General features: G+C 48.1%; 2 protein-coding genes across 3 annotated transcripts in view; one reads left to right on the top strand and one right to left on the bottom strand.

Annotated features, from left to right (window-relative positions):
• Window positions 1-613: 613 nt before the first annotated feature.
• On the bottom strand, window positions 614-4,447 carry LOC117728080 (prostaglandin reductase 3-like). The gene is made up of 2 exons (XM_034528798.1): window positions 3,997-4,447; window positions 614-1,797 (listed from the first exon to the last, which is right to left on the bottom strand). The coding sequence occupies exons 1-2, from the start codon at window positions 4,269-4,271 to the stop codon at window positions 870-872; spliced, it is 1,203 nt and encodes a 400-aa protein (XP_034384689.1). The 5' UTR covers window positions 4,272-4,447; the 3' UTR covers window positions 614-869.
• LOC117728079 (teashirt homolog 1-like) overlaps window positions 3,609-19,374 on the top strand; it is a 36,069-nt gene continuing 20,303 nt past the window's right edge. Inside the window, exons 1-2 of one of the 2 annotated variants that reach the window (XM_034528795.1) lie at window positions 3,609-3,803; window positions 6,311-6,997. In XM_034528795.1, the coding sequence (XP_034384686.1) occupies window positions 6,958-6,997 (40 nt within the window). In that variant the 5' untranslated portion in view covers window positions 3,609-3,803; window positions 6,311-6,957. Of the gene's footprint in view, window positions 3,804-5,882; window positions 6,026-6,310; window positions 6,998-19,374 lie in introns of those variants that run through there. The other variant, XM_034528796.1, reaches the window with a different exon arrangement.

The raw sequence follows: 19,374 nt of genomic DNA, 5'->3' as shown, positions 1-19,374 counted from the left end.
TAACGTTGTTGTTGTTGTTGTTGTCCCCTCTTTCATTACATGATGATACTCTTTGGGTTTTATGTAGAAATAATCACTCATGTGACTAAACATCTTAACATATGCCGTGCTGCTTTGTTTCTTGTAGCCAAAACTAAATTAAAATACAAAAAGCAAAAGTTAAAATGTCAAAGGGCATCCCACAATGCATTCACTACGAGTGATTTTTTTTTCTTTTTAATTTACTTGCGGCGTGAAAAACCTAATTTTCTAGTGCAACCTCTAGTGAACGGAACTTCTTTTTTTTTTTTGCGTCTTTATTTATTTTTATTGTGTGCGGCTTCGGGGACGTGTGAATGAAAAGATTGATTGTGTGAATTCCGCTTCTGTCAGCCACAAACGGGCGATGAAATACCAAGCGCACCTGGAGCAGCACTCACTCTTGACAAGCACACACACCAACGTAAGCCCCGATTAGAAAAACAATGAAGTCTATCATAAAACATTTATGGTAGATAAAGTGCTAAAAGCGAGCCCATTATGGCAGCTGGTTTAAATTAATTTTGGAGGTGGACTCGTACCAGACGGTGGGCGCACAATTTAAGAAACACTGTAAAAAAAATATCTTCCGGGCTAGTGTCGGATTTTTTTTTTATCTGAATATTTGTGCAATACGATCATCAATGCATGTCATTAGTACATTTTACAGGATTTCTTTTAGACTAATTTAAGTCTTGGAACAAACTGCTAAAAGCTAAAACAAAACAAAAAACACACCTTCCTATATTTCCAAAACCCAGAATAGCAGAAAATAATTCATTATGTTCATTTGCGAAAGCATTGTGGAGTTATCCTTCAATCATTTGAGTTCAAGTATGATTCTAGTTCAATCAGAGCTTATTGCTAACAGGGGTCGGTGCCACTTCCACCACCACCTTGCCCAGGTTTTTCCCAGCATACATGTAGTCCACAGCCCGGAAGACGGACTCCAAGCCTACAAACCTCCCCCCCTCTGACGAATCCCCACAATCCACCTCACACACCAGCTTCCCCTGGGACAACATCTGCATCATGCTACCCAGCGCCTCCTTGTAGTCGCTGATAAAGTGGGGCAGGAAGAATCCCCGGATGCTCGCCGACTTCTGCAGCAGCTTGGCCGGCAGCGTTGCCCCTCTGAACGCTGGGATCCCCGACGCCGTCTGGTACCCCGAGATGAAGCCGATGACGATCAGCCGGCCCTTGTTGGCCAAACTGTTCACCGCGACTTCTAGGACGCTGCCTCCAACGGACTCGTACACCACGTCGACGCCTCGCGGGTACTCGCTCCTCAGCGTCTTCGCCAGGTCCTCCGTGGTGTAGTTGATCGGCCTGTCGCAGCCGATGGTTTTTAGGAAGCCGGCCTTCTCGTCGGACGAACAGGTCCCGATCACGTGACAGCCGGCCCGCTTGGCGAACTGCACGGCGAACTGCCCCGTTCCCCCCGCCGCCGCCGTGACCAGGACCGTCTCACCTTTGGCCAGGTCGCCCAGACGTTTCAGGGCGATGTAGGCCGTGGCGCCGCTGACCAGCAGGGTGAGGAACTCGGGCTTTGCCGCGGGGACCGCCACGCTCTCCTTGGCCGGCACCACCGTGTACTCGGCGAACGCGCCGCTGCCAAAGTAGGCCACGGTGTCCCCGACGGTGTAGCGGGAGCTGGCGCTGAGGCCGAGGCCGACGACCTCACCGATGCCCTCGAAACCGGTGTCGAAGGGGGGCTTCACCGAGGGGTCGTAGCGACCGGCCGAGTAATTAATGTCGGAGGCGTTGATTCCTGCAAAACTGGGGAGGTATAAAAACACACAATAATTAAAGAAAAGGAAAGTTTGGTGACGAAGATGCATATACGTAACATTCGATGTGGCTATTAGTGCGCTTTTCCCCCCCTGAATTCCGTCTGAAGGTCAAGACTTCAGCTTCCTTCTCCAGACATGTCTGCACAGGGCACGAACACCCTGGTTTGTCTTGGCAATGATTTCCTTTTCTCTCTGGGAGAGAACGGCCCCGCGCTGACGGGGGGAAAAGGCTTGTATCACAAAACACATCGCATGATGTCATGACTCATTGTCTTCACAGACACACACACACACACACACAACAAACTGCACTTTTTATTTTAAAAAAAAAAGAAGAAAATCTTAAGATAGGTCGCTTCTTGCCTCAACACGGAGACGGCTGTTTTCATCCTACTTTGGAAACATGTTGGAAACAAAATATGTGAGAAAGGAATGTATAAATAAATCATTTACTGTCTTTTAGAGCGGCGCGCACGCTGTGCCTCATTACTGTGCATGTCACACGTGTACTTTGAGCTGGCGGTTAATGCTGCTGTGGTTTATAGATGGGTCACAGTGACATAACACACCTTGATTTGACTACGTTACATCTTTAGAATCGGTTCCCCTCTCAGGGAAAAAAGTGCCATCATCAAAAAAGAAAAAAGGTACAACTATTTCAATGTACACAGGTCTAATTTAAAATACACCGGAGTTTAAACAAATTCAAATCAAATGATATTTGTGGGAACAAAAGTCTGTTCACGTAAAACCTCTGAAAAACCTTTTTGAATGTAGCGACGACGACAAAATGAGACAAAAGTACAGCAAACTTACACATTCATGCACACGCGGAACAACTGAATGAAATGTTGAGGTTTCACGGTGTTTAGAGCAAAACTTACAATGACATTTATGGAAATTATTTGTTTCCATATAAAAAAAAAAATATTAAAAAAGACGATGTCTTGACGTCACAAGAAAGAGCACCGTATAATCTGATGAGGCCTCTGTCTTGCATGCATTTGCACACACACACACACACACACACACACACACACTTGAGGATTTACTGTATGTCGCAAAGTGTGTTAAGTGTCAATTTCTAACGCCGAAATTCGTCTTTCAACACTTTCAACATGTCGTATTTCCGAAGGCTCTGTCGGTGCCGTGCGAGACGGGATACGTGGTTCTCAATTTGCACAAGTCCACAAACAGAAGAAATGTCTATTTTCTGCTCGTTAAATCATCTCCGCTGGCCCCCATGACACACACACACAAACCGGTCTCTGTCTTGCAAGGCGGTAAGACACATGAAATTATGTATTTCATCGGCTGTAAATAACACAATAAACCCAGAGGGGCATTTGTACGAGACTAATACACAATTTAAGATCAGATTAGGCGTACAAACAATCAGTAATGGTCAGTATATCAAAATTAGGGGAAGGTATATCACCTCCGGCTGGATTCAATCAAATTAACCAGAAACGTTGCTCTTTTTCCAAAAGAAAAGAGTATTAATTTATGGCTTTTACCACCCGACACGAGCAAGTGTACTTTAATACTATTTATGTAACAGTGACTACCACTGTCGGGCTCGGAGGAGGCGTGGAAACGGACCTCAGGTGGGTTCACTCTCCCCGAACCCGGGAACACACACCTCTGGGTTCTGCTGCCAATCAAGAGAACTGATGCTGCCATGTAACACCGCATCTTCTTCTCCATCATCTGAACCCCCCCCCCCCCACACACACACACACACACAACACCCTCCCTAAATGAGTTTCTGTTTGGTGACGTAGTGAGGCAGGAGGAGAGAGAGAGAGAGAGAGAGAGAGAGAGAGATGGATTGATAGACAAATGCAGAGAGGGGCGGAACTCGGAAATACAGTACAGCGCTTATCCCTCACGTCTTGTGTTTTTAGCCATCTCGTGATGATGATGATGATGATGATGGTGATGATGACGACGACGATGACGACCGCAGGTGCTGGACATGGGTGAACCAAGGTAAGCGGAGCCCCTTTTGTACAACTTCTCAGCCGACTGTGATGGATCCGCATCAAGTGCTGATCCACTAATAGACCCGCGACACGACGCGGGTCACCGACTGCTATTCCGAGCGCGCAGAGAGCGAAGGGGGGGGGGGGGGGGGGGCACTTAGTGTCGCTCCTCTTCCCGTCTTTCATAAACAACAACTTACCGATTCCTGACGAGCAAGTCCGCGTCCCCGGGGGTCGGAACCGCGACGCTTTGCGCGGACACGGCCTCCCTGAAATTCGGACTGAGCTTGCTCACGACCAGCTTCCTCATGCCGCTCGGTATGGAGGAGGCTTTGAAATCCATGAAGTGCGCGGAGTAGGACATGTCTATGACGAGGCGCCGCGCGACCGGGCGAACTCCGGAAAGTGCGTCGGCGCGTCCGCGGAGCAGCGGTATCGCTCCGCGGCCGTTCCTCGTCAGCAGCGTGCGGGACATGGCTGCGCAACGGGACAAAGTTCACGGGCAACTTGACGTCGGCTACGTGTTTTCGTGGCAGCAATGAGCCCCGGCTGCCATTAGCCTGCGCTGTGGGCTTCTCTCTCTCTCTCTCTCTCTCTCTCTCTCTCTCTCTCTCTCTCTCTCTCTCTCTCTCTCTCTCTCTCTCTCTCTCTCCACCCTCCTCCTCCCCCCCCCCCCCTCCCCACTGCACATGCACAGTGTGCAGGCCGGGGAATAAAAAAAAAAAAACGCGCATTCAAATAAAAAAAAAGAGAAGCCCCTGTGCTTTATGGTTAAAAACAAACAAATAAAAACAACAACACGTACGGAATCGCGTATTCCGGGTGAAAACGTCGCCCCGGCGCAGCCTGCGAAGGTAACGCGCAGCAGCGGCGCCGCAGACTTGTTGTCGGAGTCCCGCCCCTTCCCGGACACCGGCACTCACTTCCTAGTAAGGTGAAGCAAATCAATCCTCGTCTCCAGAACGTGTGCACCCCCCCACCCCACCACCACACACACACACACACACACACACACGCACTAAAACCGACACCGACCCCCGCGCGAGTCTCCGTCAAACATCCACACATATCCGCATAATAAGCCGACTAAACACGGCTGCGCTCCCGTGCCATTATTATTATTTTAAATATATATTCGGAGATGGGGGGGGGGGGGGGAACATGTGTGTGTGCCTACATGTACACCTGTATTTGGTTACAGGTGTACATGTGGGCACACACACACACACACACACACACATGCTTCGGCAGTATACGGGCGGTCCGGTAGGGTGCTGTTTGCATTCCGCTCTGCCCCGGTACGTGGCCGCCTATTGGCATCTGTCATTCTGTGGAAGCGGAGTCCATTCAATGGGACTATCAGAGCGTTGAGCCCGAACCCCCCAACCCCCAGACCCCCAGACCCCCCCCCCCGGACCCCAGCCTCGAACCCATGTCAGAGCCATAAGAGAATGGCATTTCATTTAAGTCGCAACAGCCTCATAGTTGTCGGAGTACTTGTTGTGGTTTTTCTATGAGTGTTTCCATAAGTTTGGTTTTAGTTTACAACCCCCCCCCCCTTCCCCCCCCACATGATAAGTTCCGGAAAGATCCGTTCCTTTGTCGGAGTTTTTTTTTTTTTTTTTTTAAAGCAAAGAGAGAGAGAGAGAGAGAGAGAGAGAGAGAGGGAGAGAGAGAGAGAGGGGGGAAAACAAGACAATTAAAAAGATTGACAGGTAGGCTCCTCTGTCAGGGGTGACGCTCGCGGAGAGGGGAGGAGTAAAAATGTAGCAGGAAAAGCCACTCGATGCGTCTGTCTATCAGTTGAGACTGTCTGAAACAGCTTCTGGATCCACCGCGTTTCCATTTTTTTCTTCTTATTTCTTTTCGGGAGACCTCGGATCACCGACTGGAGTCCCCCCACCACCACCACCACCACCACCTCTCTTTCTCTCTCTCTCTCTCTCTCTCTCTCTTTTTGTGCTCTTTTAAGAGACAAATATTTTAGTCCATGTCGATCTGATCTGCTGTTGGCGAAGCTTGGATGCGCCTGCGTCTTGTTTGTTTCCCCTCTCTCTCTCTCTCTCTCTCTCTCTATCCCTCTCTCTCTCTGAAGTGATATCCTCTCCACCGCATCAGCCACCCCTCCAAAAAAAAAAGAAAAAAAAAGAACAAAAAAAAAAAGAAAAGCGATTCTGTCTAAGATGCGATGAGATGAGCGGTGGGAATTATTTACACGACTCCTAAAACGTAAGTAATAGAGAAATCCTGCTCGTCTCCTTTATAATTATTGTTATTATTGTTATTAGTGTTATTATTTTCAATGGGAGGGAAAGAAGGCAAAAGGAGGGGAGGGAGGAGAAGAAGAAGAGAAAAAAAAAGTCTCCGCCGGACTGGTGAGGCTGGATCCGGGCTGAGGTGGCGTGGTGGTGACGGGACTGACATTAACCCATCTAATGCCTGTTTTGTCTATGCCCCCCCCCCCCTCCCCTCCTCCCTCCTCCCTCCCTCCTGTCCCCCTTTTCTCTCTTTCAGGTCTCTGGCAAAAGAAGAGAAGGAAACGCAAGGATACATTACTTATCAGAGCTCGGCGCTGCGCTCACACGGGACGTATTTGTTTTGTTACCGCAAAGAGTTTATTTATTTTTTAGTTTTGGTGTGCGTAAAAGAAGGCGCAGCAAAGTATCCCCCCCCCCCCCCACCCCAACCCCCTCCACCAGCACCACCTCCAAACAGCACCGGAGATTAGCGAGATTTTTTTTTTTTCTTCCAGGGGGAGTGAACTGAAAACTTGGGTTTCAAGGTGCTTTCTCGCTGCAGCTTTCTTCTTCTTCTTCTTCTTCTTTTTCTTTTTTCTTCCAACCCCGTGCCACGAGAGACATGACGGAAGATGATCTTTGATGGACATGAAGGTGTCAGGAGCTGGCCGAATCCCTTCGTGATTTTTTGTGCTTATTATTATTATCGAAGCCGAACAATCTGTTAAGTCCCCCCCCCCCACCCCCTAAAAAAAGCAGGCAGTTTAAAAAAAAAGAAAAGAAGAATTTTTTTTTTTTCCTCCAACCTCCGAGATCAAAAAACACCACCCTTCCCCCGAGAAACGGGATGATTTTCCAGAACTGACAGACTCGATTTTGTTTGTAATCCCTGCATGAGAAGCACCGTGGAGAGCGACGGTCACTATGCCGAGGAGAAAGCAGCAAGATCCGCGGCGATCAGCAGGTATAACCCGCCCCATTCATAACGACCATTTCCCACCACAGTAGCCAGCTCGTGTGTGAAAATGTCTCCTTTCCACGCGCACATTTGTTTGGTTGCGCTTGCATGCTGAGATTAATCCCCCCCCTGTTTTGAATTTTCTATTTCGGTGTGTTAAATAACTCAGCGCGCGACTCAACCCATGACCCCCCGTGGTTGTGTGTGTGTGTGTGTGTGTGTGTGTGTTTTAAAATGTGTCTTAATTGCGCAAAAAGGGGACGCGCAAAAATCGGCGCAAATGCCACTCTTGGTTGTATTTGTGTTCTTCTTTTTCGTATTCATCCTCCCTTTGCCAGGAAAGTTCTCTCAAGAATGGTGAGATCAACTAAATGGCGTGTTATGGGGGATAAAAGGGGAAGCTTTTGAGGTTCAAGAGTGAGTAATGATGAATAATTGACTGGGAAAGAAGGGGGAGACAACTGGTGAGAGACGGTCCCCCCCCCCCACCCCCCCCTTTCTTTCTGTTTTATTAGAGGATTGCCATCCTTGATTTGATGCGTGATTGATCGCCTGTCACGTGGCGGTCTTTGATCTATTCATCCCTGATAAACATCAATAAATCCTTCCACGAAGACAAGCATGCCTCTGGATAGGTTTAGCCACTCCGTGCACACAACCGTCCAGCCTGAACACCACCCCCCCCCCCCCCACCCAAAAAAAAGCATAAAAAGTTGCACATTATAGTGGAAAATCAGCTGGTTTTATTTTTTAGTAAAGGTACTAAAATCAGATGAAAGGACGCTGTGCTTATTGGATAGATCGCAGGGGGGAGAAATCGACCCAAACAAATGTATCAGGTGTTTTGAAGATGCACTTTTCTACACGGAGATAAATGTTTTACACGTTTCCCTTTCCCAACAATTCACCCCCACATTCGCTGTAAGAATCAGTCGAGTAATGAAATCAATATCCACTGCTGGAGGGGAGTATAATGTTTGCAATGTGACCAACTGATAGAACCAGGTCTTGGCAGAGGACCGGCAAGGTTGACTTCTAGTGGTTTGGATTTGGACTCCCCCTTTTTCTCCTCTCGTCTCCCTGCAGCCTTTAAACAAATGTAAATGAGTGACAGGGGTTTCTACCTCTGTGCTAATGAGGCCCGGGCCTTTGAAGTTAGGCATTAACAACTGGAGTGAACAAAAGACAGTTACAGAATTTTAAAGAGATTTTGAAATACGAGGTGCAAAGCGGGTCGAACGGGAGGGCCAGCCGACGAAGACTTTGAACTCAGCGGGTTTTATCATCTTGAGCAGGGAGCTGGTGTTGGTGGTGATGATGAGGAGGAGGAGGAGGAGGAGGAGGATGAGAAGGAGTGTAGGACGGAGAACATTCAACCGGTGCTCGCTGTCGACTTCTTTCTCTCTCGCTCTCCATTTCCAGCAAAGCGCTTTCCAATACAATGCCGAGGCCTCCGCTGCAAAAAAAAAAAGAGGACGTAGATATCGAGCCTCGCTTTTACTTTTCCGAGTGTGTGTGTGAGTTTCGGTTTTTTTAGGGGGGGGGGGGGGGAATAGCCCACACGGGAAAAAGATCGACCGCGGTGGGAGTGGATCGACTCTTGTTAGGTTTCTGCATGTAGATGGACACATGAAAAACATGACACCGCTGTGACCCCTCCCTTTACACACACACACACACACACACACACACACACACACACACACACACACACCATTAGACTGTCCACTTGAGTGCCATGCGCATCATGGGTTGTAATGGTCAATCGGCATGTTTTCTATTCTCCTATGAACATGACAGTCGGTCAGAGATAACGCCCTCCACCCCACACTCCCAGTAGCAACAAATAACGAACACACACACACACACACACACACACACACAGCCTGATGCTCCACTGGGAGCTGGCACTGACCTGTGGCTTCCTCTCTGTGCTGCTTGCTCAGGGAGGAAAATTGCTCGTGGTGGGACCGAGCATGGAAATCAGAGCTCAGACAATTAAAACAATAGCAGACTTGTCTCGACAGGTTTTTTTTTAAATTTCTTTTCTCACCTTGTACCTTTTTTTTTGAGAGTTTATTGTTAATTATGTAATGTCTATTTTAGTTTCAAGGCTAAATCCGGTATAACATATTTCACAGCATCAGAAATGGTGAAAGTCATAATTGTGTATATATATATATATATATATATATATATATATATATATATATGTATGTATGTATATATATATATATACATATATTTTTTCGAATTGTATTTTCCGATAACGTAGGCAGCTTTTAATTAAATGTCTTTCATGGTCTTGTAGCCACAATTAGATTTTCGCTTTCCTTACACTCCCCTAAATTTTACACATTTAGAGGATTTACACTGATTCAGATTTTAAAACTTAATTTAATATATTTGATCAAACAATAATTTTCAAACACATTTTTTCTCAATTTCTATGACGCCTGTGTGTTCATTTTCACAGAAAAATTGGCAAGGGATTTAAAGAAAAACATTTTTTTACACAACATACGTAGCTTGTCGTTGTACTTTATGAAAACACATTCTCGTTTTTATATAGGAATCCATGTTCAGATATCCAAGGAGTGAAGCTGAGATAGAAAGAAACCTTGGAAACCTGCATTAGAGAGTGAGTGTGAAGTCCACGTATATTTTCCTCTCTCCTGTGTGCATTTTATTGTGCACAGATGTATGTTCCTGTGTGTGTGTGTGTGTGTGTGTGTGTGTGTGTGTTATTACACTTGTAGCCTCACCTCATCATTAAACGACTCGATTTAAGGGCGAGGGGGGAGGTGGTGGCGGTGGGGGTGGGGGGGGGGGTCGGACAGGAAGGAAGGCAGCGACAATAAAAAGACGGAATGGAGTGACGTCGTCTTTCACCCTGAGGCAGGCTCAGATAGCCTTACGGGAGGAAGACGAGGAGGAAGAGCAGATAAGATAGTCGCTCTTATTTCTGTGGAGCACGATGGTTAATTATAAGAAAAGACGCGCGTGTGTGTGTGGATTTGAGGGGTGTTTGGGGGGGGGGGGGGGGGGGGGGGATAGGTTGCTTCCCGTTGGCTTCATTAGAGAGAGCCCTAATTATCTGTGGAGCTGATGGATTTGTGACAGGCCCTAACGATTAATGCTGACAAATTCAGTAAGGTGTCAAGTCCGCAGCTGCCTTGATGTAATCAAGTTGATATTATACAGTCCCCATAGCCCCTAGTGCAGCACCAACTCAATTTGCCTGCGCAGGTGACAAATGGACTTTGCTACCTGACTAATCACGTCAGGAGACAATGCCAGTTAATGACCTCAGTGAGCCCCCCCCCCCCCCCACACACACACACCCCCACCACTCTTCTAACCTTGTAATAAGGCGGCCAGACCAGCGACAGCACATCGCAAACCTTTCCCTCTGTTCTCTCATTCCTTTCAATTACAGAGCGTCGTCTTTTTTGTTTGTTTGTTTTTTTGTTTTCTTTGCGGCGAGCTAGCGGTGCATCCTCTTAAACTTTCCCCCGTGTGCCTTTTTTTTTTCTTCTTTCTTTCTTTCTTTCTCCTCCTCTTTCTTCCTTCGTCTCTTTTTTTTCGGGCTGGAATGCGAGGGGCGGAAAACGTTTTCGACTGTTTGCGAAGCGATTTATTTATTTTCTTATTAATGACGCCGACGTTCAAGTTGGACGTTTTTACACTTTTTTTTGCATGTGTTGCAGCTCCGCTAGTAAATCACCGCCACATCATAACACGGTCTCGCCGTACTTTGGCTGAACATCCCTCCCAACTCGCTGCCGTACAGCCGCCTCGCTGAAGGCCTCCAGTATATTTCCGAGCTGGAGAACCAGAGTGCCCAGGGATTAATGATTTTGCATGCCCGGGGTGGCTAAGATTACACAGCGACCTTTGTGCTCTTACTTGACGATGCTGTTATGTGATATTCTACCCTCAAAATAATCAGTATGCTGAGATTTATGTGGCCCCCCTCCCACCCCCGCCACCATCCTTCTGTCTACACCAGCGTCCTGACGAGTGCAGCAGTGTGTAGCCTCTAGGTGTGTTGCATACCGCCCTCCGTCCTGCGAATTAGAACAGTCTTGTTTTGATAAAAAAAAAAAAAGAAAAAAGACTTGATTTACTTTGACCTGAAAGTTGGAGCCGACGATAACTTCCGATGGCTTGAAAGGCTGCACAGCTTCTGAGAAATTAGAAGTTTATGTTAGAATCCATTGAGGAAAAAAAAAGTGTATGTTTGTGTGTTGGAGAGAGGGTAGAGACAGACGAGAAGAGAGTGTGTGTGTGTGTGTGTGTGTGTGTGTGTGTGTGTGTGTGTGTGTGTGTGTGTGTGTGTGTGTGTGTGTGTGTGTGTGTGTTTGTAGCTTAGCACTGACCGGTCTTAGTTTTCCTGGAATGAATAACTTGAACGGGTGTAACGGTAACCGCACCACGTTAGTCATCCTCCTTAAAAACAACCTCCGTCATATCTGCTCCCAGTCCAAAGAAAAACAGGGGCACCAGACAGAGGAACGCATATTGATCCGCAGCCCCCCCCCCCCTCCTTCAATTGTGCTCTATATGTTTCCTGGGCATTCCCTTTAGTGTGTGTGTGTGTGTGTGTGTGTTTAGCGGTCGGACTCGGCTAGAGGTTACGCTAATTGGAGCGGTGGTGTCGTTAGCAGGTGGCATCGATCGACCTCGTCGATAGCCACTTTTGGTCCCGCGCCGCCCTCTGAAACTATTAGTTAAATTTACATCGGGGATTTGAGGCAGTCAAAGGTCAAACATGCTCTGCTCGCTCTTCTAATGCCTCGAGTCACCACAAGTGACCGTGTGTGTGTGTTACTTCCTCACATTCACATGTATAAAACAGCTTCAAGAGCAACCTTTTTCATTTTAGTGTTGATTAACAGACAATAAGTAATATAATCAAACGGAAGGTATTTGCAAGGTTTCAGAGAATAGAAGAATAATAGAAGAATATTAACCCTCTTTGCCTCTTTCGCTCTCTTTCTTTTCTGATTCTGTCCATCACTGGCAGTGTTTTGCCCTCCCTGATCTTTACACACACACACAAACACACACACACACACCGTCAACCCTAAACACAGACAGACAGACAGACAGACACACACACACACACACACCTACACCTAATGCTTAAGTGCAGCCAGCGTGTCTCTGTGGGAGGTCATAATGGAGGTGGCTTAGTATGATGGGAAATCATATCATTAAAGCAGCCAGATGTGCTTTGTTGCCTGCCTTGCAGCACATAAAAACAGCAGCAAGTCATGGGAAAGAAGAAGAAGAAGGAAAAAAAAGAAATCCAAGTCTGAGAAAATCAAGTCTGAAACAGATAGAAAGCAGCCCTCTGGGAATGGGCTGACAAGCAGTCTTACTCCTGACTGCCATAGAAAAACAATTTCCCCAAATAAAGATTTTTTGTTCTCTTTTTCCAATGTTCCAGCAGCATAACAAACTGTTATTTTTATTTTTTTACTTTTCGCGTAATTCCGATTGGACTCAAAGCTTTGATGAACGGCGGTTATCAGCTCTTTGTTAAGTGTGCTTAATTACTATGTAATATGTGTGTTGTTCTGAGTAATTACCATTTTGTTAAGGCTCCACAGCGGAGATGTAAGGCTTAAGAGCCTCATTAATGAAAAATTGTTCATACGTCGTTTTATTATTTTTTCATTTGAGACACGAGGAAGATAAGAGGGGAAGAAGCGTTCAAGAGAAGTAGTCGTGCAACATTTAAGGCTGCAAAAAATTGACATCTTAAATTTTCTTAAGTAAAGTAAGGAGGGTAAATCTGCGCTCCTGATCGGCGCCGCGCCTCCTCGAGAGGCTACGGGGAAAGTCAGCGAGAGCCAAATCTAACATGTTACTTCTATCAATAAAAGATGAGCAATTACAGAATATTTTGTTTAATAAGTATTTGAATTCCTCGGCGCAGGAGTAAAAAAAACCAACAACATGTAGCTTACCCACTCATTACATCAGTTAGCAGGGGGGGGGGGGGGGGGGGGGGGGGGGGGGGGGGGGGGGGGGGGGGGGGGGGGGGGGGGGGTGAGAGGCAGCTCTTTGATGCCAACAAACAAACAAGACAAACGAGATAAGCCCACCACGCAAGAGCCCTATCCAGGGACGCCCACCCCCACGCTCCTCCCTCTCCTCCGTCTCCTCTTCCTCTACGCTTCTTCACCTCCCTCCCTCGCTCCTCCGTCTCTTTCGCGTACCTCTCGTTTCTTGCTCTTTTTCCCCCTTTCTCCAGCATGTTTCTCATCTCACTTCTTCTTCTTCTTCTTCTCTCTCCTCTGGATAAATGCCCGTTCTCTGCCACTCAAATAGAGAAAAGAGAGAGAGAAGTGCCGGTGGTAGAGGGGGGGGGGGGGGGGGGGGGGGGGGGGCAAGCTCTTTTCTTTTTAAAAAACTGTGCTCCTTTCTTTCCCCCGCGTCGGTTGTTCCTCGTCAGAGGAAGTTCGGTGGGGATCGTCGGGGAAATGAAAAGCTGAAAGGGAAACAAATGAGGGAGCGGGTGAAAGACTTTAAGTGTGCATTCTTTTTTTTTCTTCTTCTTCTTCTTCTTCTTTTTCTGAGCTGCTTCGTTGCCAAATACTTAATCATCTCAACATGGTTTGAACGCGCGGAGCAACGTAATGAAATAGATCTGTTTTGGCTCCGGCAATGGAGGACGATGGGAAGACGCTCGATGATGGCAGCGGGCACCAATGTTTAGTCCAACAGCAGCATCGCAGAAGATGGTGTTGGTAGGTGGGGGTCTATGTGGGTGGACGGATGGCAACGTAGTGAGATGGTGTTGGGGGGGGGTGAGGGGGGGGGGGGGGGGGGGTTTAGGACGGGTATTAGAGTTGACAGATGAACGGGACGATGGACAAATTCTCCTGCAACAGCTGTGACTGCCGCCATTATGCTGACAGGTGTCAATTAAGAATTACTGCCCGGCCGGCCGAATGCCCCCCTCCCAACTCACACACACGTCCCTGCATCCATACAACCACCCCCCCCCCCCCCCCGCCCACACACACACACACCCCTACACTCTCCCACCCCCTTGTCCAGCTGTCGGCGTGCCAGCGAAACAACACTTTACCCTTGCCAGTGTTGTCAGCGGCCCTGCAGCCGTTTCTCCCCCCCCCCCCCCCCCCCCGTCTTTAAAAAAAGAAAACGGCGTCCGAGGCTCGCTGATCAATAGCTCGGCGTGTTAGCCATCATGGTGATGTGTGTCCGTATAGGTGGGCGGACCCCCCCCCCCCCCCCCCCCCCCCTACAGACATTTTGCTCCACTCTACAGGTTAAAAAGCCCCTTCGGTGCGCCCCTGGTCCCGGTGCATTTGGTACACAGTGTGTGGTGTGTTTGCAGAGTAATTGTGATTCCCTTGATCCTCTGTGTTACTCACGCTGTTGGCTATTACAGGGCCAGCTTTATTCCACATTGTAAAGTGGGGAGTTGAGGTCAATGAGTGGGAAAATGAACAGTTGCCATTGCCCATCTCGAAGGCTCCCTTCCAGTAAACCCGCTGGCTGACAAACACATTTTGGGGGTCGGCAGGCTTCTGGCTTTACAGCGTGGGGGGGAGAGAAGAAAAAAAAGAGGAAAATTCATGCATGTATGTTCTCCATTTGCCATATTTTCTCAATTTTTCAGGGGGTTTAAATCAGTGCGGTGGCATGCAGTTTAATTTCCCTTTAATTATTAGAGCGTAATAGAAAGCATCATGTGTGTGAGACTACGATTGAGTTGGCCAAAGTGTGTGAGTAATAAAGAGGGAGGCACGCTGTAAAGATTAGTGTTACACACATTTTTTTTTTATTTCTACTTATATACCATAGAATTTACCCTCACATGCACATGCGTTCCTATGAATTTTAAAGTTATTATAGGCCCGCGTGTGTAGTCATTACTCGGTTTCTGTAATAAATGCCGTTTTTCTGTGGCGGTGCAGAATAAACACGAGAAGCTTCAATCGGTCGGAAGGAGGAAGCAAAAAACAGCGACGCGAAAAAAAAAAAAAAAAGAAGCAACATCAGAGCGACCGCAGAAGGCTCCCCAGGAATATACACAGATGGATTTGCATGTTCACTTGGGAGTTACACTTTTGGATTTCCTCCCTAGAAATCATTTGCCACAGAAAATAACCGGGGAAGATAATATCAGTGTTATTTCGCTACTCCTTGCTTTATTTGCATTTCTCTTGTTTTAAATAAGGCAACCCCCCCCCCCCCCCCCCCCCCCCCCCCCTCCCTGTTTTTCTTCTTCTTTTACTTCACAGCTCGCCCTCTTTCTCTATGCAATGCTTTCTCCAGGCCTAGCTCCCCTCTTCTGTCTCACACTGGCACTAGACTGGCTCCGAGCGATTATCAAAAACCTGAGAATATTTTTCCATCCGCATGCAAAATCCCCCCCCCCCCCTCCTTATCGTTCCTGCTCCCAGCCCCAAACGGTTGTGTGTAATCAAAGTAAACGGCGGCCGAAGCTAAAAGGGAAACGCTCTTTTGTGGAGATGGATGGAGGGATTAAATATTAACCGGATGCGGCTGACTTAAGGCAAGTGTTTTACATAGCTGCTCCCGCATTGATTCCCCCCCCCACCCCCACCCCCCACCTTCGCCCCGGCGCCTTTACTTGTTTGGCTGCCTGCCGTTAATTTTTCACCATCATCTCACTGGCCGGGCCTTTAGAGCGGAGGGAGGGAGAGGGAGGCCAGTGAATGGTTCACCCATCCGCCACGGCCCCTCCCCTCCCCTCCCCTCCCCGTGCCTTTAACAGGGGGGGGGGGGGGGGGGGCAGGTGAGATGGATGATAGCAATTTGAAATTTTGTTTGTGCGTGTGATCATGGAGATTGTTTTTGGTATTACCATGGTGTAACAATCCCAGTGATTAATTGAGGAGAATGCTCGACTAGGATCGGAGGAATTGGGGTAAATGGGTGGTTGTCGGTTCTCCACCGTCCTCCTCCTCCTCCTCCTCCTCCTCCTCCTCCTCCTCCTCCTCCTTGACTTGTGAATGTTGTGTTTATCGGTTGACCTTGGAGTCCGACACTACTGCCTTCTTACACACACACACACATACAACAACACACTCCCAGGAGCCTGCCTCCACACACACTCACACTGCACCCTCTTGTCACATCACTTCCTTCGTACCTCGTTCTTTCCTCTCCTCCAGCTGTGACTAAAAAAAGAGAAAATCAAAACCGCTAAACAAAAACAAAATGGCTACAGTGGCGACGCTGTTCATGTCGATGGACGTTAGCTGTGTGTCCTCAATGTGTTTGTTGTCTACGTGTGTATAGCAATATCCTGTGGGTCACAGAGGCAGCTTGTTAACAGGGGCGGGGGGCTCATACCAAGGGTGGCTCACCCCCCTTCTAACCACACACTCCCTCACACACACACACACACACACACAGTTGTTGCTCTGGTGCTGTTGACAGCATTGTGAAGGCCTCCTGGCATTTATAAATGCAGTGTCGGTCCTGCATCAGGGCTCTAGCCTGCAGTCAGACACGGCCACCGCTCATCACTCACTCCTAATGAAGCCTTGTTTTCCCCCTCATGCCCCGCCCCCCCCCCCCCATCCCCCTCCCCGCACACTGGCCAGAGTGCACATCTGAAGGGGTCGAAGGCGGGTCGTGACCCCCCCAGGTGGTTGCAGTCCGGACTGCATTGCTGGTTTTGATCTCTGGCTGTCTCGTCCTCGGCTGACATGATATGGCATTTCAAACGCACCCCAAGCCTGTTACAACGCGTATCAATGATTCGGTGCTCGGAGGTGCAAATAGCTTTTATTTATAATATTGCATGGTATTAATTTGACAATTTTCACGCACACCAAAAATTCTAAATATTTTCTGTTTGAACCAGAATTATACGATACTAAAATGCTCTAAGCCAATAAGCCAATAATAATAGGAACGATATTAATAATACCACTAAAATACTGCCTCCTTGTTGTTCAATGCAAACAGAATGCTGCATCACTATTGAGAACAGTTAGACGGGCTTACCTTCGACAACAGTGTTGCGTAACGTGACAAAATAGACCTTTTAACGCATGATAAATATTGGTGAGCACACGTTTAATAAATATTATAATATGTCTGACCGTACTCTTCCAACTTCTCCTTCCTTTGCATGCTATTTCCCTTTTTTTCTCTGCTCCCTGTGTCTTTCTGTGTCTCTCGCTCTTTTGCTCTCCTTTAGTCAAAGTAGCCCTGGTCCCCATAGCAACGCATAGTGAACTCTTACTCATTAGTGTGTATGCAGCTCTGCTGAATGGCCTGAATCCTGTTCCTCATTCCTGTGATTTCATACCAACGCATAGATCACCTCATCGTGGAGTGATATTTGGACATTTGCGTGAATCCAAATCAATGTGTTTGTCTTGTGGTGGTGAGGGAATTGTGTGTGTCTGTGTGTGTGTGTGTGTGTGATCACATAAAGATTGAGAGGCGACACTGGGAAACGTCCCCCCCCCCCCCCCCGTCACGCCTGACTCACGCTCGGCTGTTTTTTTTTTGGCCGTTAAATCTCTAGAGCGCTGATAACAGGTCAGCCATAGAGAGAGAGAGAGAGAGAGAGAGAGAGAGAGAGAGAGAGAAACGAGAGGGAGGAGGGGTGTGGAGAGAGAGGGAGAGGGTAGAGGGTAGAGTGAGGAAGGGAAAGAACCAGGATACGATTAGAGAGTGTAAGAAAGTGTGTATGCAGAAGAAGGGAGAAAAAAAAGGGAAAGAGAGAGAGAGATTGGTCGTCTTTATGCTGGCTCACCCATTTGCGTGGGCGGCGCATGGAGTGGAGGGGTCAATGGGATGCCGTGATAGGCTAATCTGCCAGGAAGGGAGGGTTAGGGCAGGCCTCCCGGGAGCAACTCGTTGGCTACATTCATTTGCCCTGCGAAATAAAATCTCATTGCGTCTTTGTTTTCGTTTTCTTTCGTTTTTTCTTTCACCGTTTGAAGATTGATAGTGCGGCTATTTGTTCTGAAATCTCTTTTTTTCCCCGAGTGTGAATATTTATCTGCCTGCATCTGTACAGTATGTGCCTGTGTGTGTGTGTGTGTGGGGGGGGGGGGGGGGGCATACTTCTCTTAGTTCATCCCAGTTCCTGTGGGAGTGTGTGTGTGTGTGTTTGTGTGTGTATGTGTGAGAGAGTTGTGTGTGCCTGTCCTCCAGTCAGACACATGGATGACAGATGACCCAGTGGGAGACACCAGCCATCCTGCCCAACCGGAATCTTGCCCTCCCCGCACCCTCTCCACCTGCCCCCTCCCCCCACCACCCCACCTCCTCTCCCCCCCCCCCCCCCCCCCCCCCCCCCCCCCCCCCCCCTCTGCCTACTTTAAAAAGTGCATACTTTGTTTACTTCCTCGGCTTTTAGCCATAAATCCTGGATCCACCTCCGAGGTGGCGTTGCTCCCTTTTCCTCAGGTTACGGCTTTGTACGCGATCATAATAGCTGCGTCACTGCGAGTGTGTGTGTGTGTGTGTGTGTGTGCAGCAGAACAAACCAGCCGCAACCTGGCTGCGTGCATGCCTGTCTATCGCTGTATGGGGTGGGTTACTGAACCAGAGGAAACCTAAATCCTCATATAAAAAAGGCCGTGCACTCAGCCTGGAAGGAGGGAGGGAGAAAGAAGGCAAGAGAGAGGGAGACAGAAACGGTGGGGGGGGGGGGGGGGAGAGAGAGAGAAGGGAAAAAAGTTGATTTCCTTTTTCAGCAGAGCCATACATCACAGGGCCTCCCAGCTGCAGTGTCACAAGCTGACAGAATGACATGTGTCATTTATCAAAGGGGCCAGGCGGGGGCCTTGGGAAACGTGCACCACAAAGCCTGAGAGAGTTCATTCCAACGCTCAACGCTCCCTCCCTCCCTCCCTCATCTCTACTCCCTCCGCCCGCCCCCGCCGCTCACTCTCCTCCTCGTTTTCTCTCCTCCCGGCCCCCCCCTACACTCCTCCGACCACCTCCACCCTCCCTGCTCACTTTGCCTGGTGCCAAAAAAAAAAAGGGCTCTGTAATGTTTCCTGTCTTCCCTGTACTCACACACAGCCGCTGCGTGTGTGTGTGTGTGTGTGTGTGTGTGTTTGTGTGTGTCTGGGGTCGCTCTACTGAATGCAGGCACTTGCTATACATGAAAGCCAAAGTCAGTATGAGTTTTAAAGAGAACCTGAAAGAATAAATCACATTAAGAAAGTATTCAAATCACTTCAAGCTAACAGTTGAAGACTGTTAACAACCTACGCAGAAGGTCTTTCATGAACTCACCAATTCATCAGCGAACGACGGTAAAAATATTACTTTAGTACCTTTAACGTGCCACTTGGATTAGTGGATTGACGTGCGTGTGTGTGTGTGTGTGTGTGTGTGTG

The sequence above is a fragment of the Cyclopterus lumpus genome, chromosome 25 (assembly GCF_009769545.1).
Source record: "Cyclopterus lumpus isolate fCycLum1 chromosome 25, fCycLum1.pri, whole genome shotgun sequence".
NCBI lineage: Eukaryota > Metazoa > Chordata > Actinopteri > Perciformes > Cyclopteridae > Cyclopterus > Cyclopterus lumpus.
Note: the sequence above shows the minus strand (reverse complement) of the source record. Positions and strands in the feature narration are given on the sequence as shown.